At 55.4% G+C, this 26664-nt stretch overlaps 1 protein-coding gene across 1 annotated transcript in view; it reads left to right on the top strand.

Annotated features, from left to right (window-relative positions):
- LOC111158747 (insulin like growth factor 2 receptor) overlaps positions 1-21546 on the top strand; it is a 96327-nt gene extending 74781 nt beyond the window's left edge. Inside the window, exons 35-48 of the mRNA XM_022520990.1 lie at positions 136-354; positions 2320-2469; positions 4937-5098; positions 6277-6484; positions 6835-6981; positions 7898-8132; positions 8867-9003; positions 11397-11511; positions 12635-12781; positions 13318-13505; positions 15336-15522; positions 17682-17834; positions 18956-19025; positions 19709-21546. Coding sequence (XP_022376698.1) covers positions 136-354; positions 2320-2469; positions 4937-5098; positions 6277-6484; positions 6835-6981; positions 7898-8132; positions 8867-9003; positions 11397-11511; positions 12635-12781; positions 13318-13505; positions 15336-15522; positions 17682-17834; positions 18956-19025; positions 19709-20125 — 2535 coding nt within the window. The 3' untranslated portion in view covers positions 20126-21546. The remainder of the gene's footprint in view (positions 1-135; positions 355-2319; positions 2470-4936; positions 5099-6276; positions 6485-6834; positions 6982-7897; positions 8133-8866; positions 9004-11396; positions 11512-12634; positions 12782-13317; positions 13506-15335; positions 15523-17681; positions 17835-18955; positions 19026-19708) is intronic.
- The last annotated feature ends 5118 nt before the right edge of the window (positions 21547-26664 follow it).

The following is a 26664-nucleotide window of genomic DNA, read 5'->3' as shown; positions in this document are numbered from 1 at the left end:
GGTGGGCCTGCCCATGCGTGGGGGAATGTTGATGTTTTTTGTGCTGCTTTTGTGCTACTGTTAAATTCCTGGGGTGATTTCGAGGTGTTGAGGAGTGTTCTTGTGAACTCCAGTGAGGTCCTCCCTGTCTGATAGACGGAGTGCTCTGTGAGGAACGGAAGCTCCATTATCGACCTGTCCCCACTCATCCACCGCACGGGGGGCTACGAGGCATATGACGAGAGTGAGGAAGACACCTCTGACACCGGCCCTGACTTCTACATCAACGTCTGCCAGCCGCTGAACCCGATGCACGGGGTGCCTTGTCCCGCCGGCGCAGCTGTGTGCAAGGTTCCCGTCGACGGTCCCCCCATAGTAAGTATGGGAAGCGCGAGGCGGAAACGAGTTTTGCAGGATTTTCAACAATTGTCATGTTGTGTTTCTTGTTTTCAGTGGAGGGTTACTTAAGCAGAAAGGAGGGTGCAAGGGTCTGGGACTGTGTCCTGGGTCCAGTTGGGGAAGATGAACGTAGGGATTTGTGCCGCGAGCCATCGGCTGATGATGGCAGCCTGAGGGTCTCCTCGTAGTGGAAGGAACCACAAACACGTGTGAGTAGCTAGACTTCTGGTGTCATGTTAGGATTCTCAAGGTTGACCCTGATCAGGAAACTTTTCTATAAAGTGGCAAGAAAGAACACCGATAATTTGATTTCTTTCTTTGAAATGTATGTCTTGGGTACAGAAAGGTTGCCCCTCCCGAACACATTGGCAAATGGGTCCTCCTGGGGCGCGAGCAGATCTACTGAGTGCTGGAGGCTCTGCCTCCTAGCACTTTGCAGTACAGCTTTGGCTCTTTGAAACTTGTCTTCATGTTTTATCACATCCCTGCTGTGCTTTATTATTTGAGCTGCATCTTAAAAGGGTCTGTTTTTTTCTTTTTAAGATTTTATTTATTTATTTATTTGACAGACAGAGATCACAAGTAGGCAGAGAGGCAGGCAGAGAGAGAGAGAGAGAGGGAAGCAGGCTCCCTGCTGAGCAGAGAGCCCGATGCGGGGCTCGATCCCAGGACCCTGAGATCATGACCTGAGCCGAAGGCAGAGGCTTAACCCACTGAGCCACCCAGGTGTCCCAAAGGATCTATCTGTAGGCTTTACACAGTCCTGTCATAAGATCTGGAAATGCCCTTTTTTTTTCTTTAAAGATTTTATTAGAAAGTGTGTGCATGTGCGTGTGCATGTGTGTGTACGTGAGTTGGGGGAGGGACAGTGGGAGAGGGAGAAGCAGGCTCCCCGCTGAGCAGAGAGTCCGACTTGGGGCCCAATCCCAGGACCCTGGGATCTTGACCTGAGCCGAAGGCAGACACTTAATTGACTGAGCCACCCAGGCGCCCCTGGAGATGTCCTTTTAAAAATGGGCATTATCTGCAGCGTCAGTGGGGAGAGGTACTGGGAGTGGGTGGGGAAATTGATGGTGATAGGAGTCTCACAGAGTCCTACCTCCATGAGGAGCCGAGGGCCTGCATGTACCCACATCTTTGTAGGAAGCATTTCAATGCCGTCCTCTCTGACCACCCAGCTTGGGACCTCGATGTGAGTCTTTTCTGAGAGGTTGGATCTGCTGTATTTTCCTGCCTGCCTGTCCTTTTTCAGATCTTAGAAACGATAGCCAGTTCCCTACTTGGAGCAGGCATCGTGTCATTGTGGCCTGAACACACCCCACGGTGATGGACGAGAGCCCCACGGCTCACTTTCCCGCTCATCACCCACACACACACCACTTCTGGCCATTCCTCTTTCCTTCATTCTTGGGTTTATTTGCTCAGAAATATTTACTGAGCAGCTGGAAGATGCTGTGCTGAGCAGTAAAAGATCATGGGAAGCAAGCCTTTGCCCTCCCAAGGAGGTACCGAGGGGCAGTGCCAAGGAAACTGAGGAATCCCGGGGCAGTGCTGGGCATGAGGAGGCGAGCCGGTGTGGGGGCAGATCCTTGGACCCCTGTGGCGCACCATCGGGTAATAAGAGACCACGCAGCATTCTTGAGACACCTGGAGAGAGAAGATCCTACTGCCTGGTGTCTTCGAAAATTGACCATGGTTGAAAATAGAATCCTATTGCTAGAAACTGTGGGATCGAAACTGAAGACTGCTGACGAACTGAACTTTCTGAGTGGTGGCTTTTATTGTTGAGACTTGTCAAATCAGTTGCTGTTAACCTAGTTTCTTTAGATGCTGCTCATCTTCAAAACACATGAGGTACTCTGTTTGCAGTTCTGTATTAGCCTGTGTTCACCGTGCCAAGGAGCAATTTCCTGAAATGCTGTTTGCTTTTTCTTTGTTTAGGATATTGGCCGAGTCACGGGACCCCCAATACTCAACCCCATAGCTAATGAAGTTTACTTGAATTTTGAAAGTAGTACTCCTTGCTTGGCGGACAAGCATTTCAACTACACCTCACTGATCGCATTCCACTGTCGGAGAGGCGTGAGCATGGTAAGTGTGCACCGCTCACAGTCTGGGGGCTGAGGCCTGGGTTAGCGAGCCACAGCTACAGGCCCAGAAAGCTTCGGAATTAAGGATGCCCGTATCGAACACGGATGCAGTCGTGTGGTACATCAGTGGGGTGCTGAGTAATTTAAAACCATTAATTTTTTAAAAAAGATTTTATGTGAGAGAGATTATGAGAGAGTCAGCGTGCACACAAGTTGGGGAGGGACAAGTGGGGAGGGGGAGAAGCAGACACCCCGCTGAGCGGGGAGCCCATGAGGGGCTTGATCTCTGGACCCTGGGATCATGACTTGAAACAAAGGCAGACACTTAACCGACCCAGTCACCGGGGTGCCCCAGAACCATTAATTTAACAATGAGTGAGCCCACACTGAATTAATGGGGCAGACTTTTCATAGCGAGGCTCGCTGGGATTTGAAAACGTGAAACACTTGAGCATAGGAGTGCTACTCAGGGTCTGCCAACATACAGAAATGTCAGCTTTCTTTTTCCTTTTTAAAAACTATAGCATTAGTGATATACTCTTATTGGGAACTCAGACTTTTGGCAGCTCTCGTCGTTCAGGATACGACCCAAGATTTAGAATTTAGCCAACAAAAGAAGGCCTCTTGGGAATCAAAATAGCTCTAAAAAAACTACGTGTGTTCCTTCTAAGGAGGTTATCGACTTCTGTTTTACATGCATTTAAAAATAACACAGTTTCCATCACGAGTACTGTTCTGTTACACAGAGTTTCTACATACGTTTTCTCTTGCTTTCTCTTTGTGAACAGGAGATAAATGGTAGGTTGTGGTCCCCATGTCACAGGGACTCAGCCTCTGGGTGTCCCCGCTGACTCACACGGCCCCGCAGTGGCCGCTGGGACCCCACCTTCTCTGGTGGTGAGCTCTTTGCCCCAGGCAGCCCAGCTTCCCAGCGCGGAGTCGGTGCTTCTGAAATTCAGAACACGCTGAGAACTTAGTCCTCTGACGCGAATGCATGGAGGCGGCTTAGGGTGTGCGTCCCACCTGATAAGAATATTCCCGCATTCTGCTGCAGAAATGTGAATGTGCATGATTATAGGACTGTGTGTGTGTGTGAGGGTGTGTTAGAGAGAGAGAGGAGGGATAGGAATATGTAGCTCGAATTGCCTCTTGAAATCCTGAAGACGATGAGCTGTAAGGCTTATCTGGCCCTAGAAGCTCTGGTAGCAGATTTTGGTTCTGGAATGTGTCCTGTGAATTCCCTAAGCGGACTTTCTGGTTTCTTGGCCTGTAGCAGGTTTGTCAGGCAAAGGGAGCTCTGGCTGTGACCGTGGTGGGAAGGGAGGGGGAGGAAGCAGACCATCACTGCCTTGGGCCTCTTTATCTGGTGGCTCACCCCACATCAGGGCCCTCGGATGTGTCCCTGTTCACAGACTGTCTGCTGGCAGTCAGGATAATCCTGAGTTACCGGGGTGCAGAGCTGTGATCAGTGAACCCCTTTTATCTCTGTCCGTGTGTCTGCGTGTGTTCCAGGCAGCTGTGAGCACACACCATAAGCCAGGGGCTTCCTCTGTAGAAGGGCTGCCCCGCTCTGCAGGACTTCATTCTTCACACAGGATTCTTCTGAGGATCCCCTGTCCCGAGGGGCGCTGGCTGTCTCGCCCTCCCACATGGAAAACGCCTAACGACTGAGCTCGAATCCTAACCGCGCGTGGTTGGTGGGGCATGGGGCGGGCGCCGGTTCTCAGAATGAGCCGTGTTCACGGGCTGTCAGATACAAGGCATCTTACATGAAATTTGTGCTCAAGTTTGGAAAGATCTTAAAGAGATTTGTTCCCCTTTCGGTTTTATTTTGAGCGGGAGTATTTTTCCACTGAAGTTTATAGAAAAACCGATTCTCAACAGCAGCTAAAAATGAAATTCCTGACCAGCCGCCCCGTCTGTTTTTGTGGCTATTGCTGGGCGAGGGAGAGCACAAACACAAACACAGTGACGCAGACTCCATGGCCTGGGTGCAGTCCGGCCGCGTGGTGTGCCCTCCGTGGAGGTCCTTGGTTTGTAGCAGTGGGGGAGACGCTGCCAGCGAGCAGGGCAGAGCGGTCGCCCCCCACTCTGCGGTGGCCGGGTCTCGCTGTCACATCCTGCTGGATCAGGACGGTTAAGGAGCCGGCAGTGTGGAGGACACGGAGACTCTGTCTCTAAGTGGAGGGCCCCTGGAGGTCGTGGGGGGACTCCTGGAGGTCATGGCGGGGGTTCCAGCTGTGTGGGCAGGACACCTGGCTATGCTGGGAGGGCCGGCCTGGTTCCTTGCAGCGGGTGGTGACTACGGCGCCTCCTGGAGGGGGGCCACTGCGGGTCACCCAGAGCACCTGGCTGTCTCCCGGCCACAGCCACGGCCCCGGAGGCAGGGGTCTCTTTCTGGTGCCAGCTGGGAGAGGAGAGCTGGTGAGGACGCTGGACTTGACCCACGTGGGTTTTCTTTCAAACAGGGAGCTCCCATGCTGCTGAGGACCAGTGACTGTGACTTTGTGTTTGGGTGGGAGACCCCGCTGGTCTGTCCCGACGAAGTGAAGGTGGACGGCTGCTCCCTGACGGATGAGCAGCTACGTTACAGCTTTAACCTGTCCAGCCTCTCCAAAACCACGTTCAAGGTAACCCCGCTCAGCTAGAGCTCTCGCTGATCTCGGGACACGGCCGCCTGATTCTTTGTGTTGTAGGGGGTGGGCGCCTGTGACCACTGAAGCACAGTACATGGAGGGGCAGTGGGCTTCGCCCCGCCCTGGACACCCAGGACCAGCTTGTGATCAGCTTGTGATCTAGAATCTACAGATTCTAGACTGTGCAGCGGATAAGGCCCAACTAGCGCTGGAGTCATGTCCCATGGCTCAGAGGTTTGCTCCTTAGGGCTTTGTAAGGGTTAAATGATGCAGTGGAGGTCAGGAGGCTGCTTGGGGACGTGCATGTGACCGTGTACCTCATGGGGGCAGGGCCAGGTCTGGTACACCCAGCAGAGGCTGTAAGTCACACCCTCTGTCTCCTGCCAACTTGGCTGGAAGATGCAGACGCAGCTCTTTGTTGAGCTCGGAGGGAACGGTGGATGGAGGGAGCTCGGACTTCCCCTCACCTGAGATGCAGCTGGGGGGGCTTATCTATCTGGCTTGTGTGTCATGGACTGTTTGTGGTATCGGTGAGGCCCTGGGCATCTTGAGTTACTGGTGTTGGAGGCTCCTTCGCCTTGGGGCCTGTGATCGAGATGTTACTGGGTTATGCACCTTGGACCATGCCCACCAGACGCCGGCACCTCCTGGGGTATGGTAGCTAGTGAGTAGTGAGCCCCAATGCTCGTGCCCTGGCTCCTGTGATGGAGAGCTCACGCAGGTGTGACAGGTGTGCAGGTGTGAGCAGAGGGTGGGGCCAGCGCGGAAGGCACGCTGCATGCTCATGTATGCTGTGTCTGCTCTCTGGTCATCAGCTCGGTCCTCAGCACCCCCGTGTTAACAGGTGGGGAGCCTGGGCTGAGGCCTGGCTGTCAAGCCCAGCCAGCAGTGTGTGCTACGGCCGCTAGGGGCTGGGAGGACGAAGAAGGCTGGGCTTGTGGGCGGACGGAGGTGCAGATCCTTCCAGTGGCCAGAGGGAAATGCCCCGACGGTGGGTAAGGCAATGCCCTCTGGAGGAAGGTCAGGATTGGAGAGCAGGAAGGGCGCCCCGAGACACCCGTGCACAGCCCCGAGGCGGCCCCTGCTTTCCTGCAGGGATGCACCTCCCTGCAGTGATGGCTCTCCTCCATGGCGAGACCCACTGACACCTGCGCGTGCTGTTGTCTGTCCAGGTGACTCGAGACTCACGCACCTACAGCATTGGGGTGTGCACTGCGGCGGCAGGCCTGGATGAAGGAGGCTGTAAGGACGGAGGTGTCTGCCTGCTTTCCGGAAGCAAGGGGGCATCTTTTGGACGGTTGGCATCCATGAGGCTGGATTACAGGCACCAGGATGAAGCTGTCATCTTAAGTTATGCCAATGGAGATAATTGTCCTCCAGGTAAATCTTGGGAACAAGATGCGTTTTATGTTCCCGGTGAGTGTGGTGTTAGACCCGGCCACAGGGGGAAACGGAGGCATGGAGATGTGGGTGCCGTGAATGCGGACGCCGGGCTTGGACCCAGCAGCGTTCCGTCCATGCAGCCCTGAGTGTGTGTTCGGGCTCGACACGTCCTGGCCTATGAGCTGCTAGTCACATTGTGACATGGGCCGGCGTCTTGATGTTGGCTTAGGGTGGTGGCTTCCGGATGGGATCCTTTTGAGCCTTCCTAGGTGACGTGCCCAGCAGGGAAAGCATGGCCGGGGTTGTGCTGGTAATCAGGGTTACATAGATGTTCTTCTTTCTTCCAGAAACTGAGGAAGGTGACCCCTGTGTGTTCCCCTTCATATTCAATGGAAAGAGCTACGAGGAGTGTGTTCTGGAGGGCAGGGCGAGGCTTTGGTGCTCCACCACCGCTAACTACGACAGAGACCACGAGTGGGGCTTCTGCAGACACTGTACGTAGAGGGGCATGCGTCTGGGCTCGGGCTGCCACTTGGCCGGCGTCCTCCGCACGCTGGCTTTGTGCTCAGACTTCCATGGATGTCTGGGTTAATTCTGCCGCGTGTAGTTTTTCCATGTCAGGCTTGTTTTCTGTAGAGAAAGGACATCTCGGATGGCTCGATGGGATGTGTTAACATGACTGCGTACGTAGACTGAAGTAGGGCAAGGCTGAGAGACCGAGGCCAGGGGGCCACCAGGGCCCATCCTGTAACTCAGGCGGTGTATGTCCTCATGGCGCGGCGCCACCGAGTCCCGGTCATGGGGCTGCGGGGTGGCACGGGCATCGGCAGGACTGGTGGCAGGCTCGTTGGCCAGCTGCCTGCTGTGTGGTGGGCACGGGCCAGGGTTTTGGGCTGAGCCGGGCTGCGTACCGTTCGGAGACACTTGGAGACCAGGGCTGTGAGCCAGTCCTGCTCACATGTGGCACAAATGGATGTTTGTGCTCAAGAAACGTGACGAGGAAATACACAAAAAACTATTTAATTCTTGTGAACAATCAGGGAGCAAGAGGAGTTAAAGAAATTCTAAGTGTTAAACGTCCAGGGGCTATTGTAGTTCTGCTTTGAGGCTGATGATGGCAGTGCTTCGGGTCTGTTGGATGGCGCTCGGCGTTTTAGGTAACTACAGAGACCTTACTGTGGCTCTGTTTCCCGTCCTCATTCACGTGTGACCAGATGGTGAATACCCGTCCACGAGGGACTGAGCCATTGCCGTGGGGCCATTCAGAAACCCAGGAGGAGACAGACACAGGGCCCTGAGGGGCCTTGGTCTGTTTCGGGTCAGGGGGTGTGAATGAGACAGCCGAGCTCGGGTGGGGGAGCTGGCGGGGGACCGGGCTGCGACCTGACTTTTCCCTGCGCTGCTCCCCAGCAAACAGCCACCGGATGTCCGCGATCATCTTCAAGTGCGACGAGGATGCGGATGTCGGCAGGCCACAGGTCTTCAGTGAAGTTCGTGGCTGTGAGGTGACATTTGAGTGGAAAACAAAAGTTGTCTGTCCTCCAAAGAAGATGGAGTGCAAATTCATCCAGAAGCACAAAACCTACGACTTGCGGCTGCTGTCCTCGCTCACCGGCTCTTGGTTCTTTGTCCACGAAGGAGTCTCGTGAGTACCTGCCACCACAGCCTGACTGTGGCGGGCTCTTGGTGGCCCGCTTCCATGTCCCTGCAGAGCTGAGGTGCCACGTAAACCCGGTGCTCGCGGCGGCTTGAGAGCCCCGGTCCAGTGCCGGCTGGGCCTGGTGCCCAGAGCTGGGTGTGAAGGCAGAGGTGGACGGAGAGGGGCCTTTGAAACTAGAAGCTGGTGGTCCGTGTGTGACAGAGTGCGTCTTGAGGAGCGTTGTGCTCATGAGGGGCTCCTGTCTGCTGCTGGGTGTTGGTGGGGGGGACGTTGACTTTTCCAGCGCTTGGGCACGGACCACATAGGCTGTGCGGGTCTGAGGCTCGTGGGGCTGTGGCGGCCACTCCGTGACTCCACCAGGGGCCCTCCGATCAGGAGTCCTCAGAGTGGGGCGGGGGCGTGGACTTGGAGGACTTTGGTCCTAAGGTCAGCAGCTTGCTCGGACTGGAGCATTGCGGGTCCCAGTTCAAGCCGTTCTAAACGACACCGCCTCCGGGTTCACCCCACCCGCCTGGGTGACACGCTGCCTTCTTCAGTAACCAACTACTCCGGGACCTTCCTTGGAAAGTCTGTTTTGGTGCCGCTGCGTTCGGAGGGGGCGTGGAATGCTTGGTTATCAGAACAGTTCCTGTTTGTGAAAGTGATGGCCAGAGCCGCACCCCCGTGCGTAGGGCAGACTGACCTTGCAGCCCCTCCCCCATCTCTGTGTTGTTCCACAGGTACTACATAAACCTCTGTCAGAAAATATATAAAGGGCCTCTTGACTGCTCTGACAGAGCCAGCATTTGCAAAAAGAGTGCATCTGGTGTCGTCCAGGTCTTGGGGCTCGTTCACACCCAGAAGCTGGACGTCTTAGGTAAGGCCCTGGGTCCTTGAGGTGCGTGACTATAGGTGTTGCTTCGGAGTTGGGAAGCTGAGAGCATCCTCCTATGGCCAGGAGGGTCAGCGCTGGCTTGAGTTTAAACTGCCACATACCATTCCCAATGACTGTTTCTCAAGCATTTTGTTAATTCCTGAACATTAGAGTAAGTACACTTTGTATTCCTAGAGATGGCAGGTCCTAGCAGGTGTGTGCAGAGGGGTCACCTGTCCGGGGAACTACCCTGAGAGGGTCACAGTGGCTAAGGTTCCTCTGGCTCCTTGCTTTAGCTCGGGCTCGAGCGCCGGAGTCTGCATACACATGCTCCAGCGTTGAGTTGGAAAAGTTGAACAGTTACGCAAGAACTTGGTAAACATAATTCAGAGGTACATTTTTGTAGCGTCTTAACAATTTAGAAAATACCGAAGCTCTTTTTAACGTGTTAGTAAAAATCTCATTTTGCAGTTGGTTGTTGAGTGAAAGATTCTTTCATTATTTATTTGAGAGAGAGTGAGTGAGCACACACGTGAGAGTGAGTGTGGCGGGGATGGGGAGAGGGAGAAGGAGAGAGAAAATCTATAACAGGCTTCATGCCCAGTGCAGCGCCCAACACAGGGCTTGATCTCACACCCCTGAGATCATGACCTGAACTGAAATTTAGAGTCAGACAACCGGACCGAGTCACCGAGACATCCCTGTCTTTCGTTATTTAAAAGGCAGATCTTTCTTAGGAACATCTGGGGTGTGTTTGGGGGACCAATAAAGAAAAACACTTTTACCTTGTTGGAGTAGAATGGGGTCCTGCATTGTTGTGACTGGAGTCTGCTCGAGCTGTTGGAGGGGAGACAGGGAATTCCGAGGGAGGCACCATCCCCATGGTGGAGCAGCTCGTCAGTCCCGTTGCCCCGAGTGGCCCTTCCAGCGCGCCGCTCACTGCTGTTGCCCACACGGCTCAGGATGAGGGTCGAGGGTGGCCTTCCGCTGCTCTCGTGGTTGTGTATGGACACTGGATCAACCCTTCCCTGACTTCCCATAGCCAGCTGGAAGAGGTTTGCAGAGTGAAGGCCTCAAGGAAGGTTTGGCCTGCAGGGATCGCCTAGTCCCCCGCACACCAGGGGCCTTACCCTTTGGCCCTCACAGGATGGCTGTGCAAGGCCAGAGCCCAGGGGCAGATGCCCGGGAAGGGCTGCAGCCATGTGGGTTGGAGAGAGGGACTCTTTGTTCCAGGAAGTCACCCTTATCTGCAGCTCTGCTTTCTGCCTAGCAGTTCTCACAGCACTGTGGGGGTGGGCTTGGGGTTAGAGTCCATGCCCCAGGTTGAGCAATGAGCTGGGGAAGGTCGAGCTGATGGCCGGGGAGTGTAGGATATCCATGGTAAGAGCTGTGTTGCTTTGGTTCCTGTGCTCCAGCAGTTTAAGGATTTCTCTTTAAAGCAGTAAAACTTCTTTCAAAATTTTGCACAGGAGCCTGATATTTAATTCATCCAGTACAGCTTTGAATTTGGGCAAGGCTAAGGGCCTGGGCCTTTGGCTGAGCAGTGCCCTGTGCCTTGACCTGTGTCCCAGGAAGAGTAAGTGGGAAGCCGGTACCAAGGCCTGTGTTTCCCCTACCACCCGTGTCTCAGAGGTGTGAGAGTCGGGGGCTGCGGGGTGTGTGCTGCTCCCGAGGCCCCCACCCTGTGCCCCTGAGCCAGGCTGGGCTCAGGCACCCCCGGATGGCTCCGGGCAGCCCCCTCACAGTAGCTGGAAGCAGCAGCACCATTGACCTGGCAGCCACGCAGGGTCTTGTGTGGGCCCATGTGCCTTGTGGACCCCGCACGTCAGGGCTGCGCGGTCTCTCGTCTGTGGTGTTTTCAGAAGTGGGAGAGTTAGACGTGGAGCCAGGACGCCGGAGAAAACCAGAGCTGTTCTGTTTCTGGTTTTCCTCTTTGTAGTTGGGAGGTCTAGCCCCTGGCCTGTGACTCTCAGGGTTCCCCGGGGTGGGGGTGTGTTGGAAAAGCATGTGCAACGACTCTAGAGTCCTACAGAACTGGAGCAGCTGTGACAGCTGCCACCGAGCGAGGCTCTTCTCTATGTGCCCACGGTGCTGGGCACTTCGGGCCGTGTTCCTCTCAGGCAGGCGAGGAGACACGCTCAACAGCCTAGAGTCAGGCCGCGAGTGCATGGGAGGGGACGGGGTGTGAACCCAGGTCTTCCCAGCCCTGCCGGGTGTGGTGCGGACCCAGAGCCGTCACCCAGCTTGGCCGTGCTCCGGACCCAAGAGTGCAGGCTTAGAAGTTGTGAGAGGGCCAAACGTTTGTTCTGTTTTGGCCTTTAACATAGATGCTGATTTCTGACACCGAAGCTTTTTATAACCAGAAATAACGTCACTTCTATCCCTTTATGTTTCAGATGACAAAGTCATTGTAACTTACTCGAAAGGTTATCAGTGTGGGGAGAATAAGACGGCATCTGCCGTCATAGAGCTGACCTGTGCGAAGACCGTGGGCAGACCGTCGTTCATGAGGTGAGAGGGTCGGGCCTGCAGGGGGAGCTGAGGAGAGTGTGGCCTGAGAGCTCACCCCATCTCTGCCCCTGGTTTTCACTTGCGGGCGTGCGGGCATGCTGGTGTGCAGTCGTGTGCGCAGGGAGAGGGTGTTTGTGCAGCCACTGAAATTTGGGGCCTGGGGAGGGGGCTGGGGCTGTTAATTGTCCTGTGGGGTATGGGGCTGCTCCGCACAGGGAGGGATTTCCTGGAAAAGGGGCGGGGACACAGGGTCACTTGACCAAAGCGACTTGTGAAGTGATGTTTCACTGGCCTCTGCCTTCAGTATCGTTGTGGAACCAAAGGAGCAGCGGTTGGTGCTGCCCAGGCCGGCTGTTCAAGCGGCCTGAGGCCCCCACGCAGGTGGGGCTGGTACCTGGGGTGCTCTTGGATCACCCTAGAATTTTCCAGGCAACTGGGCGTCTAGTGCTAGGAGCAGTTTGGCCAACAGAGGGAGCATATGAGCTGCTGTTTCCCAACGATTCTTTCAGAAGCTGGGCTGGAATTTCGGGGGAGACCCGGGAATTGTCCTAGGATTTCAATCAATGTAGGAGTCAGAAAAGCTTGGAAAATAAACTTCAAAACTTTGGGAGCAAGTTTTTCCAATTTTCAGATGTTGCACTGTTTCTTTTCCTTTCTTTTTTTTTTTTTTTTTTTTTAAATATTTATTTATCTGAGAGAGAATGGGATGGGGGCAGGGAGAAGCAGGCTTCCCGCTGAGCAGAGAGCCTGACAGGGAGCTCGATCCCGGGACCCCAACTGAGCGAAGGCTGATGCTTAACCAACCGAGCCACCCAGGCACGATGCCACGCTGTTTCTTAATAAAACAAAACTGTTAAACAGTTGCCTACTTTTTCACGTTGCCAATGTGCTGGGTTATCATCTTCCCAATTACGCTGTTGAGAAAAGTCGGTAGTAGCCGTTCCAGCCCAGAGCTGCTGGTGCCTACTATGGGGACGGGGAGGGTGGGGGACTTCCGTGGGGACCCGGGGCTCAGGACCACTTGGAGCCCTGGACGCCAGTCTTGCAGGCGTGAGCATCTGCGTGTGGCCGCGGCTGCCCGAAGCGTGGCTGGGCGTGACCGCCACCCTCGCTCGCTCCGCAGGTTCGACATCGACAGCTGCACTTACTACTTCAGCTGGGACTCTCGGGCTGCCTGCGCCGTGAAGCCCCAGGAGGTGCAGATGGTGAACGGCACCATCACCAACCCTGTAAACGGCAAGAGCTTTAGCCTTGGAGATATTTATTTTAAGTAAGTGGAACATTCTCCTTTTGCGCGCTGGAGTGTATTCAGAATTAAACCAGCAATTTAGATCTTTGCCCCGTGGCAGGGGGAGCTGCAGGGTAGATAGGCAGTGTGTGTCGGTTACTGTTTCTGGGTAGCTGTCGTATTTGGCTTCAGCCAAGGGAAAGCATTACTCACCTATTAAGTTTTAACACCAAAGATGGTGCATTCTAACAAGAATAAAAATAAAGTCGCTCCTCCTCCTCTCCTTCTGATAATCCCAGGGGTTGTCCGCCTGACCTCAGCGGCAGGCCACAGCTGCTGGCCATGCCTGGGGTGGGCTGTGGTGGGCACCGTGCGGGATGCTGCTCAGAGCGCAGGCTGGGAGGCAGGAAGAAGATGGCGTGGAAGTTGGCGCCCTCGGGTGTCTTCACAGGCTCCTAAGCCGGCCGAGCTAGGGAAGGGCCGTGGCCTGCAGGCCTGCACTTGGGCCTGGCTGTTTGGGTCTATCAGAAGTGGGTTTCTGGAGGGACTGGAGTCACTGCCGTCCTTTTTCTCTTCAGGCTGTTCAGTGCCTCTGGGGACATGAGAACAAATGGGGACAAGTACGTGTATGAAATCCAGCTTTCCTCCATCACAAGCTCCAGAAATCCTGCGTGCTCGGGTGCCAACATATGCCAGGTTAAACCAAACGACCAACACTTCAGTAGGAAAGTTGGAACTTCTGACAAAACCAAATACTACATTCAAGGTAATTGCTTTCCATCAGTGTTCCATGTTCATCTTCTTCAAAGGAGGGACTTTAAGAATTTCATGAAGAAACTCCCTTCTGTTGAAATCCCCAGTTTGAAAGCAGAAGCCTGATCTGAGTCTGTGTCCTGCTATGCAGTCATCAGAATGATTCAAAAGTACATGTAAGATGAGCATTTCACTGTAGGAAAAAGTCACCCCAGTTCACAGATAAGTGCCTGAAAACCAAAAACTTGGTCTCAAGCCAAGGTTGTGAGGTGGGGCGAAGGCAGAAGGTAAAGTGTGTGTGTCCAAGAATTGCCTTCAGTTTGCCTTTGTCGTGTTGCTTCTTCACTGGGCAACTTTAGATGTTACTACGGAAGAGTGAGAGACGTTACGTTTGTCAAAAGGTTGAAGAGAAAGGGGAGACACTCTTTACAAAGTTAAATGTGTTTAAAAACCCAGCTGGCTCTGTTGTAAAAAGAGCTCCTAAGAGATTCCCCGAGAGGAGAAGCAGCTGCTCCCCGAGTGGTAGGAGCCCAGATGTCCATGTGTCCACGCACAGACGCTGAGTGCCACTGTCCCTGCTCGTGGCCTTGCCCTGAAGTCCCAGCAGACGGACCCGCTAGGTCAGCCTGATGCGCTGTCTTGATTTCACATCATGGAGTAAACTCCCATGGTTCTCTGTTCCTTTCCAGTAATTCCGAGTTTGATTAACTCGGGTCACGTCTGCACGTGCATTTATTTATTCGTCATTCCTAAAACCCCTTTCAGACCTTGGCACTTTCAGTGTTCACCAACGCTAGAAAGTCAGTTTAGTTTTAAGACCACCTTTTGCATTTCATGAAGAAACGCAGTTTAAATCTCTTCCCGAGTCTCCTGTCATTCCAGAGGGCTAGAGTAGGAAGCCCGGAGCCCCGTCTCGCTGTGATGTGGAGCTGCCATTGGCTGCCCGTCAGCGTGGGGATGTGCGCCCACATGCCGGCCTGGTGGGGCGGTCCGTTCAGGTCATGCCTCAGCTGGTTATGACACGAACTCGTGGGGCCTTCCCGAGCCCAGCCCGCAGAGCCTGGGGCTCCGGGCTCCTTTCCATTCACAGGCGTGGCTGCCTCACACACTGAACGCCCTGGCCCTGCAGCAGTGGCGGACTGTGCACGTCGAGCCGCCAGCAGACTTCGGAGAGGGCAGCGTCCACCCATGGCTCGCTCCCTTCCGACACCAGCTGCGGGTTTCGGGGCGCTTCTGTCACTGCCCTGAGGTTTGATCATCTGTAGGACTCAGGACTCATTTGACCTGTTACAGTCACGGTTAAGGATGGAAACTGGCCACGGGAAGAGGCATCTAGGGTAGCGTCCGGAAGGGAGCCGGATGCTTCTATTGTCCTCCCTCTGTGGCGAGAGGATGGGTTCTGTTCCCAGCGCTGGTGTGTGACAGTGTGCATGGACTCTTTCCAACCAGGGCTGCTCACCAGTCCCCCAGTGTCCCAGGCTCCGTGTGGAGGCTTGTTCAGTGGGTTGGGTGGCGGGTCGCCCCCTGGGTCCATCTCCATTTCCAGAAGTGCTGATACCTCGTGGCCAGCCCCTGTTCTGAATCCCGCTGTTAGCTGAGGACAGAGCCTGACCTCTTCTGGAGCAAGGTTCAAGTCTTTCCTGCTCCCTGACGAGAGGCAGGGGCTCCGTAATGTGTGTCAGGAGGCCTATGAGAAAGCACACATGTGGGACTCTTGAAGAAGGACCTTTATCTCAGATTTTAAGTCCATGCAAACTTTTTACAGACCATGGAAAGGTGAAGTCGGGCCTTTATTGAAATATTGATGGTAACGTTGCCTGTGTTGTGTCTTCCTTTTTGACAGATGGTGATCTAGATGTGGTGTTTGCCTCGTCCTCTAAGTGTGGAAAGGATAAGACGAAGTCTGTGTCTTCCACCATCTTCTTCCACTGTGACCCTTTGGTGAAGGATGGGATCCCCGAGTTCAGCCACGAGACCGCCGACTGCCAGTACCTCTTCTCCTGGTACACCTCTGCTGTGTGTCCTCTCGGGTGAGTACGCTGTCCTGGCATGGGCGGGAGCCTCCTCGGTCACTTTGCCCTTGGGACGTGCACGTCCTAGCTGTACCCCAGCCGGCTCACTCAGAATGCAGCTCGAGCATCTGTCGGTGTGAGTTCTCCGCCCCCAGTGCTGTCCTGTGGGAATATTCTGGCATGTCTGAGAACCAGAGAGGCAGACCCACGTAGCCAGGACCCCGCTTCAGTGGCTCTCCAGGTCTTGTTCTTTCTGGTCCCCCCACACCCCCAGGGCCACCGTCTGCCCCTCCCAGTGCGTCGGCATCTGCCCACAAGCACACACGAGGCTGCAGCCCCCTCGTTCTTTCCGGCCTGCCCCGGCCGACAGTTCTCCTCACTGGCTCGCGGGAGGCGGCCGCTGTGGCTCCTCTGTGTTTCCCGCACATTTTTCCGTGTGCTCTAGTGCAGATTGTCATGGGGTAAATGTTCCTTCAGCTTGAACAAAGTATTGTCTATGTTTGAAGGAATGAGAACTTGTTCCACAGATTTTGAAAATCGGCCGTATGCCGGGTTCTCGTGGGAGTGTGCGTTTGAGTGCTGAGGACTCCCAGTGGGGGAAGGGCGGTTGGGGCTTCTGTGCGGCCTCGGGGAACCCCCCGCTTCTCGGCCCCACGGACTTTGTTCCTCCGCCCGGTCCACGGCCACGTTTAAAGGCCCTCACGTAGACACGTTACACGGTGCTTTCCTCTCGGATTTGTTTTCTTCCTGTTTCATCCGTGTCAGCTTCTCCCAGGAGCCTGCTGTTCTCTGCGCTGAGACTAAGATCGGGAAGAAAAGTTCTTGCCTTGTAGTTGTTTGCTTTGTGTCCCGGAGGAGGGTTCCTCTGCAGCCCGAGCTAGGGACAGCGGGGGAAGTTCCGGATCCCCTCTGTCTGGCCTCCAGTCAGCTTTCGCTTTTGAAAAGCGTCCGCTTTGTCCTGCGTTTTCCAGGAACATGGATGTAAGGCCAGTGTTAGCCAGTTTCTAAATGCCGGTGTTGTGTACACAACACGGGGCAGTTAAGACCCAGTAACGAGAAATTAACTGAAAATGGAGACACACTGGGACACTAAAGCACACTTTGGAGTAATTCCTGGCTCCCAGGAGCGCCCAGAAGTAGAAACGAGGGCACACTTGGAAGTGAGTGAGGCCGAGCGCCTCTCCTGTCAGAGCACCAGTGCGGCCGCGGGGCTGTCCCCGCCCAAGCAGATGGTGAAGGGGAACGCGGGGCTCCTCCTCCTCGTGGATGGGGAACAGCTGACTTGGCTCCGGCTGAACCCTGATCCGCATGGTTATCCGTACGTAGTCGGGCCATTGGCTGCCCTCTGACCCAACTCGAACCGAGTGGTTTTCTGAGTCTGTAGCATCTGTAGCCACCAGTTCACTGCACGTGTGGCCTGTTGCGGTGCCCTCGTTCCTCCTGAGCAGCCCAGAGGGTCCTGTCACGTTCCTCTCTGCCTTCTCGGGGGGGGGGGGGGGGGGGGGGGGGGGCGGGGGCAAGAATTGCCACCAGGGGTTCTGTCGCCGCCATGAGTGCCCACGGGACCAGGAGTGTCGAGTCAGTCCACAGACGTTTGGTTCTCTGAACAGAAAGGGAGGTCTGTCCTGGTGCTTCTGATTTTCTATCAGTTAATTTTTACTACTTCCTTGGTTAGGGTCCTGGACCAATCTTAGCTGCTGGAGTAGCAGGCGTGTTCATCCCTAGTCCTGTCTCCCGGGACGAGCAGCCTGGATAGATGGTGCCATGCCCCACGCTGTCCTGGGGGGAGACCCTCAACCCCCACGGTGCAGACACTGCGTCCCCAGACGAGATGCAGGGAGGGAGAGGCCTTCGGGCAGCAGGCGGCCACTGTTTGTCCCCAGAGAGGAGGGCTGTGGGTCCTGGGAGACCACTGGGGCCCCTTGTCCCTCTCGTCCACCTCACAGGTGCCTCTGTGCCCTGACAGTTGTCTGGTGGGATGAGCCAGGACTCCGGCTGCGGTCCTCTATCGCTGCTGTGCGCCGAGCGCCAGGCAGCGCCGTCCACCCGTGTGCTGGACTCCTGTCTAACCTCACTGTCCAGGGACTCAGTCACTGCCAATTTCTGCATCCTGGCTTGGGGACTGCGAGGGTTGTCGCTGGGGTGGCATGCCCCCAAGTGATGTGGCTTCCTTTCAGGGTGGGCCTCGATGGTGACGGTACAGGCGAGGACATGCCAGAGCACAAGGGGCTGTCGGAGCGAAGCCAGGCCGTCGGGGCGGTCCTCAGCCTGCTGCTGGTGGCGCTCACGGGCTGCCTGCTGACGCTGCTGCTTTACAAGAAGGAAAGGAGGTGAGGAGAGGGAGGCGGTGCAGGGTGAGGGGCTGTCCTGGGATCTGGGCCTGTGTGTGTGTGTGTGTGTGTTGACACTGTGGATGCAGTCTCTGAAGTTTTATTTCGTAAATGGCTACGTTTCTATGACAAGGCGTTCGATGTGACCGGCGCTGTGGAGCCTGACTCCGTGGAGCCCGATTCCGTGGAGCCTGTCTCAGGCGTATGAGCTGGGCTCTGGTGCTCCCATCACGGAGCAGGTGCTCGGGGTGCTCAGCCTGGCCCACTGGTTTCTAGGACGTCGGTCTCTGGTTGTGTCCAGAGATAGAAGATGAACACCTTTTTTTTTTTTTTTTTTTTTAACATATAATATATTTTTATCCCCAGGGGTACATGTCTGTGAATCGCCAGGTTTACACATTTCACAGCACTCACCATAGAGATGAACACCTTTTATGAGGACACTGTGTCCTGCTCAGCTGAGCCCGCTGCACTGTCTTCCTCCTCCTCCTCCCCTCCCCTTGCCAAAGTGAGCATTTGTGAGATGCGTGCCATGTGTGATGCCATCCTCTTGGCTCACCTTTCCTGGGTAAAAGGGCTCATCCCCGTGTGTGGCTGTCCACCCAGGAGATTGCCATGTCATGCACGGGTGAAGCCCAGAGCCCAAGAGCCCTGTGGTGTGACCATCCCCTGCGAGTGAGGGCTGGCGTCCGGAGTCCTGAGTGCAGCCATCCCACCCCGGAGAGGCTGGCAGGGGAACAAAGAATCAGGGCAGAGGGCTGGGTGTGAGCTGGTCTTGGGTTAGTCGTTTGGCACACATAATCTCAGTGCAGCCCGGGGAATATGTGGCCTTTTCATAGTCAACACGGGTCAGCGGAGGAGCACAAATATTAGGTAACTTGCCCTTGCTAGACCACTAGGAGGTAGAGCAGGGTTCAGATCTACTTCTGTCCCATTCCAGAGTGTTCTTTTCACTGAACTGGGTTATGGCCCCACTGCTGTGGGCTAAGTGGGCCTGTGCCGTGGAGGGCTGCGTCGCCGGGCTGCCGGCTTCTCTGTCGGGTGCGCGAGGGGCCGGGGCTGGGGCAGTGGGGCTCTGGCCCTGCCGCTTCCGCCCTGCAGCGGCTGTGCTTGCCCTGCAGGGAGCTGGTGGTGAGCAGGCTGACCCGCTGCTGCCGGAGGAGCGCCAGCGTGTCCTACAAGTACTCGAAGGTAACGTCCCGCCTTCCCCGCCCCCGTGCGCAGCTGGCCGGCGGTGCTGACCTCAGTCCGTGATAAGGAAAATGCCTTCATCGTCGGTTGTCCTACGAGAGGGAAAACATCATCCATTGTTTTTAACCCAAACCCCTATTTGTCCTTTTTTCCTTCAAGTTTTTCTCATTGTGGTTACAGCTTCAGTTGCTTCTGCTTTGTTGGTTATTTTAAAAAAATAAAAAAATAGTGAAAATTTTTGTGCCATCTGCCATTTGGATGGATGCTTTCAGATAACTTTCCCCCAAACGGGCATTACTTGGCTAAAGGCTCGAGGCTCATGATACCCTCGCCAAACCGCTTCCTAAAGGCTGATCTCCGACACGGTCGTGTCCCTCCTGTGGCTTCTCTTCGGGCTCGGCCCCGCCCGTCCATCCCTCTCCGACCCCCACTGACACCTGGCTTGGGTAGAGGCCGCTTTCCTGCCCTTGGCGACACTGTGTGCCTCGGTGGGGTCTCAGCCGTCGGTGACGGTCGCCAGCCCTCCCTTCCTCTCCTCGTGGGGAGCCTGGGAATGTGGGGGCTGCAGTGGGCAGAGGAGGGGGTCCCCGACTCCGGGTTAGGTCGTGGAAGGGAGGGCCACAGAGGAACAGAACGCAGCGGGGCCTCAGCTGGGCTCCAGGGTCCTGCTTTGTCTCTGGCAGGTGAACAAGGAGGAGGAGGCGGATGAGAATGAAACGGAGTGGTTGATGGAGGAGATCCAGGTGCCGACCCCGAGGCCCGGGAAGGAAGGACAGGAAAACGGCCACATTACCACGAAGTCTGTGAAGGCCGAAGCCCTTACCTCCCTGCATGGGGACGAGCAGGACAGTGAGGATGAGGTTCTGACCATCCCAGAGGTGAAGGTGCACTCGGGCAGAGGGACTGGGGCTGCGGGTGTGCCGCACGGGAGAGTCCCGCAGAGGAGTGGGCTTCGGGAGAGCGCTGAGGGTGCTGGGGTGCTGGCGAGAGGGGACCGGGCCCGCAGAGGGAAGCCCAGGCCTGCGCCGCCCAAGACCGTGAACTCCGGCAGCCTGGCGTCCTTCCATGATGACAGTGACGAGGACCTCTTACACATCTAGTCTCCTGCGCCTCCAGGAGACGTGGGTCCGGCGTCGCCAGGCACTTCCAACCAAATAAGACTTCAGCTCGATGATGCTTCTATCATTTTTGCCTTTAACAAAAACTGTTTCAAAAGGGAAGAGTTTTTGTGATGGGGGAGAGAGTGAGGAGGTCAGGTTTACAGTCCTTGGAACAAGGCTCTGCTCCTGTCACTGGGGGCAGAGCCGGGGCCCTGGGTTTTGTCCCCAGCCCTCAAATAAAAGCGTGGCAGCCGTGCACGTCATATTATGTGCCCGGGCCACACGCGTCTTGGAACCGAGGGCTCTGTATTTGAGAAAAACCCTTGCTGCTTTAGGCCCTGTAGGGTTTTGACCATTATATTTTAGCATTTAATTCTCTCCTCCTATTTATTGACTTTGACAATTACTCAGGTTTGCGAAAAAGGAAAAAAAAAAAGAAAAAAAAAAAAAGAAAAAAAAAACCCAAAAGAAAAAAAAAACCCAACCCAACAGTCTTTTTCCTGCCGGCTGGGGTCCCGTCGTGGTTCATCCGCTGTCCGGGGGAGGAGCTGTCGGTGTGCTAGGAAGGTTCTGTAGGAGATTTTGAGCTGGTCAATCATGTAGCCTCTAAGTTAGAATGCTCCATCCTGTCCTTCCTCTTTGCTTCCTGATTCTGAGGGGAAGGCGCACGTGTGGGCACACCCACGCGCGGGGCTCCCCGAGTGCCTAGGCTTGGCAGGGTCCGCCTGTTCTCGGCCTGTGGTCCGTGACGGCGACAGCTTTTTTCATGACATCCTCGATCCTAGGTGCACAGGACACGTGTATCAGTATTTCTTTCACCAGCTGGTGAATTCACAACCCACCCAAAGATTGATGATTTTCGTGTGTGTGTGAGGATGGAGTTGAGATGTCAGAGAAAATATCTTTTTTCCAGATTTGGGATATAGGTCTCACCTCTTCAGGTTCTCATGATACCACCTTTAACTGTGCTTATTTTTTTAAGAAAAAAAAAAAAAAGTGTTTATCAACCATTCGACCTATAAGAAGCCTTAATTTGCACAGTGCGTGACTTCATGGAAATGGCATGAAAGCCGATGGGCCAGCATCTCGCCCTAGCATTGCACTTGGGATTCCTGCTCTGGGGGTGCTGGGTCGGCCTCTCAGCGCTGCAGGACGGGAGGGCAGGAGCACTGTCCTTCCCTGGCTGTTGGCACCTTTCTTGGAGTGTTTAATGAATGACTTTTCTCGGATTATAGAATTGTATATAGACCCCGCGGCATTCGTGTACTGAAAAGCTGCCCTCGGTTTGTACTCAGTTTGGCTGGCTAGTTTGATTTCAACATGAGTGTATTTTTTAAAGTTGATTTCTTTCCTCATTTTTTTTTCAATCAAATTTACTGTAATATAAAGTATTCAACAATTTCAATAAAAGATAAATTATTTGTCGGGTGTTACTGCTTTTTCCCCCTCGATGGCGAAATGTTGCCGAGCCCGCTCCCATGTCTGCCCTTGTGTTCTGTGAAGTTCCCGAAGAGGTCTGGGTTTGGGTTTTGGTGGCGCGGTGCTCGCTGTCTTAAGAGCTTGACCATCGCTGCCCTGGCCTCCACAGACCTCACCGTCCTCACCAGCTGTTGCTACAGGTAGTTTTAGGAAAATGGGCCCTGACAGCAGATGTTTTCAGAGAATTGGTTTTTTTGGTAAGAGCACAACCCTCATGCTTCGTTTCCTTGAGCCAACTTTCTGATGCCCTATTGTTGGAGACTGTCCAAGAGCAGTGGAGAGGTAGAGTTGTGGGGAGGTAAGCACAGTGTAGGCAAGTGCGTGTCGAGGAAATCCATGGTACGGTGGAAATCTGCTCTCACTAGAACACTTAAAACCATTTGAAACTAGTTCTACGCCAACCACTGAAATTGCACAGTGCACACGAGGGCCCTTTAGAAGGGCTGACTTCCGTCCGGGCATTCAAAACATCTTGCGGAATCATGCAGTCCTTCATGTGAGTGCACTGATGGGCCTGGAGGACTCAACTAAGTCTCTTTTTGGGGCTCAGGTCACGAGGGAATACTGAGCGTGTTGGGGGCAGGTGGTGTGGACGAGGTGAGGTTTAAAGAAACCCCCTTTACCAGCTTCTGAAGAACACCCATGACTTAGGTGCACTCACACGACTTGCTTCTCCAGGTGGACTTCATTGACTTGGGGTTAGCCTTCCCCTCGAACTAGCCTTGCCGTGTGGCCGGGGAGCATGGGGTGAGCGAGGGATGCTGGCAGAGAGCCACACGTTGGGTGCTGTGGGCGTGGGGCTGGCCGCCCGGCTGGACTATCCGTGCACCTGTCCAGGCTCCGGTGGGGACGGCGATCCAGGCAGGTGGGGAGGTAAGGCTGGAGGGGGCCGGGACTCGAGGTGTCTCCTGAAAGTCCCAGTGAGCTGTGTGCACCTGCGCCGAAGACCTGTGAGAATGTGGAAGGGCAGAGTTGTAGCAGAAAGGACGGGATGTACGCTAATACCCGGTGGGCCGTGTGAGCCGCCCTGTGGCCCTGCACACCCTGGAGAGCCTCTCAGCTTGGAAGGAACGAAATAAAGACTTTTCTTAAAGATGGAGGGAAACGGGGCGCCTGGGGGGCTCAGTCCATTAAGCATCTGCCTTTGGCTGAGGTCATGATCCCAGAGTCGTGGGATCAGGCCCCCCCTCAGGCTCCCTGTTCAGTGGAGAGCCTGCTTCTCCCTCTCCCTCTGCCTCAGCTCCCCCTGATTGTGCCGTCTCTCTGTCAAATAAATACAAAAAATCAAGAAGATGGAGTGAAAGAACAAAGCAAAGCTTGTGACTTGTTTCTCCTGTTCTTCACCTCTTAGTCTCTGTTGTGTGCTGACCAGTTCGCAAACCAAATTCAGTGAAGAATTACTTCTAATACTCTATTTTGATGCTGCGTTAGAGGGAAACCGGACTGAACACATGGTGCAGTTCGTCGTCACCCCTGGACAGGGCAAAAACCAGGGCCCTCGTCTGCGCACCCCACGGTGTGGGGTGACCTGGTGGCTGCTCTCAGCACCATCCTGGAGGAAGCGGTTTTGGGGAGCTGGCCGTGTGGGGTGCGTAGCTGGACACACTGCGGGGTGCGGTGCCCCAGAAAGCCCTGGTAGAAGGCAAGGGCCACGTCCCAGCAAACCTTGGGACCTTTGGCTGGAGACTTTTTTTCCTTTAATTTTGAGATAATCAGGACATACCGAAAGTTTGAACAAAGAGGACAAGGAACTTTTTTCCTTCTCAGTTGCTTTTTTTAGTTTATTCCAGCCCTGAGAGTTTCTCTCTTCTTTGTACTTCCATGGCCTTGACACGGGAGGTTGCCCTCCTCACCCTGCTTGGGGTCTGACACCCTGACAGGCCGCTGTCCCCATGGGCCGCCCCTCCCCCGCCCGGCCCTGGAGGATCCCTGTTGTGCTCTGCCCCACCTCGTGGCCTTAGCACTCTTGTTCAGGAAGCATGGGACAGAGACCTCAGGTGGGACAAAATCATACTTCAACGAGGAAGTTTTGTCATCATAGAGTGGTGCTTCCCAAAGTGTGCCCCGGGGAACCCTCGTTCCGTATGATTTTAGTCCGTGTTCTACAAAACCTGGAAAGGGACCGTGCCCAAGTCAGTTTGGAGGGTCCTAATTAGAGAGCCTTTCTTGCCACGAGACCTCTAGAGTCTTTAAAAGGAGGGCTGGCTGAAATTACGATAAAGGGTGCGGCCGGTGAATCTCCAAGAAAGGGTATGGTGCGCAGGGCTTTCGGAGTGTTTGTCAGTGTCCCCTGGGGGCGCCTGGTGGCCGGAGCCGGAACCCCGAGAGATGCTGTCACTGTGGACCACAGTTCTGTTGTTTTCAGGGGGGTCACAGGGAACGGGCTGGGGGGTGCTGTCTGAGAGACACGGAGGGCCCAAGAGCTGTGCCCTGTCTCAGAACCTGCTCTCCCTGAGGAAGCCCCTGCCATTTGTGCCCCCGCAACACCTCTCCCCCATCTGGGCCCAGTTCTCAAGCCGCTGACCGTGGCACTGACGTTGATGGGGGCTCTGTGGATACTGGCAAGCCTTTCTCTTCTCCACACATTGGAACAGTGAGTTGATGTTGTTAGGGGTCGAATCGTGTCCCCCCAGGTTCATGTGTGGAATGCTAAGCCCTCACACCTCAGGATGTGACCTTAGATGGTCTTTGCAGAAGTCCTCAAGTTAAAGAGGTCGGTGGACCCTGATCCACTAGGACTGGGGGAAAAAAGGGAAAATTTGGAGAGAGACAGATGTGCACAGAAAGAGGATGTGAAGACACAGGGAGGAGACGGCCTTCCGCAAGCCGGGGACAGAGGCCTGGAACACACCCTCCCCTCACTGCCCTGGGAAGGAAGCAATCCTACCTTGGTTCTGGAGTTTCGACCTTCGGGACTGGGACATAATACCTTCCCGCCTGGCCTGACTGCTTCATTACATAATCCAGGATCCGAGGCCCTGTCGTGCTCCTAGAGGGGCCAGACAGCCATCAGGCCCAGAAGGACCCGTGGCTGCGTCCAGGGCCGAGGCTGCGCTCCACCCCCACTCCCCGGGACCTGCGACGGACTCTGTGCCCGAGGGAGAATGAATGAGTGAATGTACGGGTGGTTTTGCGGGCTCCCTTGTGGGGATAGGGTGGGTGGGTCACTGAGAGCCAAACGGGTTCTCGTGGGCCAGGCTTGGACTCAGATACCTTCAAGACATGGGTGCAGGCTTCTGGGACTGGGCTGCCGGCACCCAGTTGGGAACAGAGCTGAGAACTGAGTCCAGCAGATGGTCTTGGCTCCTAACCCCACTCACCTGTGCTGACCAGTCCGTGCTTCCGGGACCCCAGCCGGCTGGTCACACCCGTGAACACTCGGTCCTCCGGGCTCTGGAGGCAGGAGAGTAAGAAGGAATATGCTAGGTGGCTCCCATTTGATATGTGTGTGGGAGAGATGGAGACAAGAAAATGGTCATGGGCACGCCAGGCACACACGCACCACTGGGTCAGGATGGTCCCAGTGCCTGGAGGGGGACACTGAGGGGGACACTGAGAGACAGGAGGCTCCTCCATCTGGCCATCTGGCTGAGCCCTGGGGCACAGCATCCTGCCTACAGCCTCCTGCATCAGTGGGTTTGGTGTGGGGAAAGCAGAGTCATCGGAGGGGCCCTTACGTCGGGGAGGAGCCTGCGGTCGCTGAGGAAGCCAACGCCTTTGATGACACAGTCGAGCCTCCCTGTGGCTCCCATGCTGGTTCCTCATTTCTGGCGGTTTCCAGACTCCTCAGTGCACTTGAACTGTCCCTTAAGGCCCTTAAAAGAAAGGTGCTGTCTGGGAGAAGGTGCTGGGGGTGAAAGCTGTGAGGAGAGGACACGGTAGTCCCTTCCTGGCAGCACAGAGAGGGACCCTGCAAACCCAGGGCTGGAGCCTGGGACAGCTATGGGGCCGAGGGGAGCACGGAGGAGGCCTGCCCGCGGGGTGGGGGGCACGGTGGTCGGTTGTGGTCCTCTGTTGCGTCTCCCCGTTGTAATTCTGATCCCTGAGAGGCCCCCGGCCTCCCCTCCATGCACCTGAACCAGGTACTGGGAGATGGGACAGGAAGGGGCCTGGTCTGAGCACGAGAGGGCATGCCAGGCGCTTGCCCAGACCCAGACCCAGACAGGCTGCTTTCTCCCCCGAGAGTGGACGCTGGGGAGGTGGGGACGGGGAAGGGCCTTGCTTCCACTGCAGGATGTGTTGAAAGCAGACCCTTTGCTCCTGGCTTCTTCTGCGGCAGAAGACCTGTGTGAGGGTGCCAGTGCATTTGTGTTACAAAAAGCCACTTGTTTTTCTTCCTGTGGAGGGAAACCCAGCTCTCCCCTCTCCTGTGTGTCTCCCTTGCTACTCAGCCAGGACATTTCGCTTCTGGTCACCAAACGTGTGGGATTTGCCCTCACGCCCAGCAACTCGGCTTGCATCCGTCCCCCCAGGAGAAGGGCTCAGTCCCATGAGACTGTCCCCCACTTCAGATGCCACTTGCAAACCGTCGGTCCCCAGGTGACCCATAATTCTGTCCGACTTGGATGCAAATCGGGGTTCCCTGACCTGTTCCCCACTGGTTTGCCAACCCGGCTTGCGGGACTCAGGGACACACTTAGATTTACCCGTTTACGAAAGGATATGACAAAGAACAGCGGAAGAGCCGGACCAAGAGCTAGGCAGGGCCAGGACTGGGAGGGTCCCAGGCCCAGGAGCGTCTGCAGCCGTGGGGCAGGGCGCGCCCTCCTTCCCGTGTGAGCGTGTTCACCAGCCCGGCCGCTCTGCAGGCCCTGCACTCTTGGGGTTCTTCGAGAGGATTGACAGGGACCGTGAGCTCTATCTTCAGCCCTTCTTCCTGCTCAAGAGAACAGGGATGGCCTGAAAGTTCCAAACTTCTGTGCATGGCGTGGTCAGTCCTGTGACCAGGAACCATCCAGGAGCCATCTGGAGTCACCTCATTAGAACAAAGGACATGCCTGTCACCCAGGAAATTACAAGAGTTTCAGGAGTTCTGGGCAGAGACCTGGACACATTCCCTG

The sequence above is a fragment of the Enhydra lutris genome, unplaced genomic scaffold (assembly GCF_002288905.1).
Source record: "Enhydra lutris kenyoni isolate GAN:26980312 unplaced genomic scaffold, ASM228890v2 scaffoldscaffold62, whole genome shotgun sequence".
Taxonomy (NCBI): Eukaryota; Metazoa; Chordata; class Mammalia; order Carnivora; family Mustelidae; genus Enhydra; species Enhydra lutris.
This window is presented reverse-complemented; position numbering and strand designations above follow the sequence as displayed.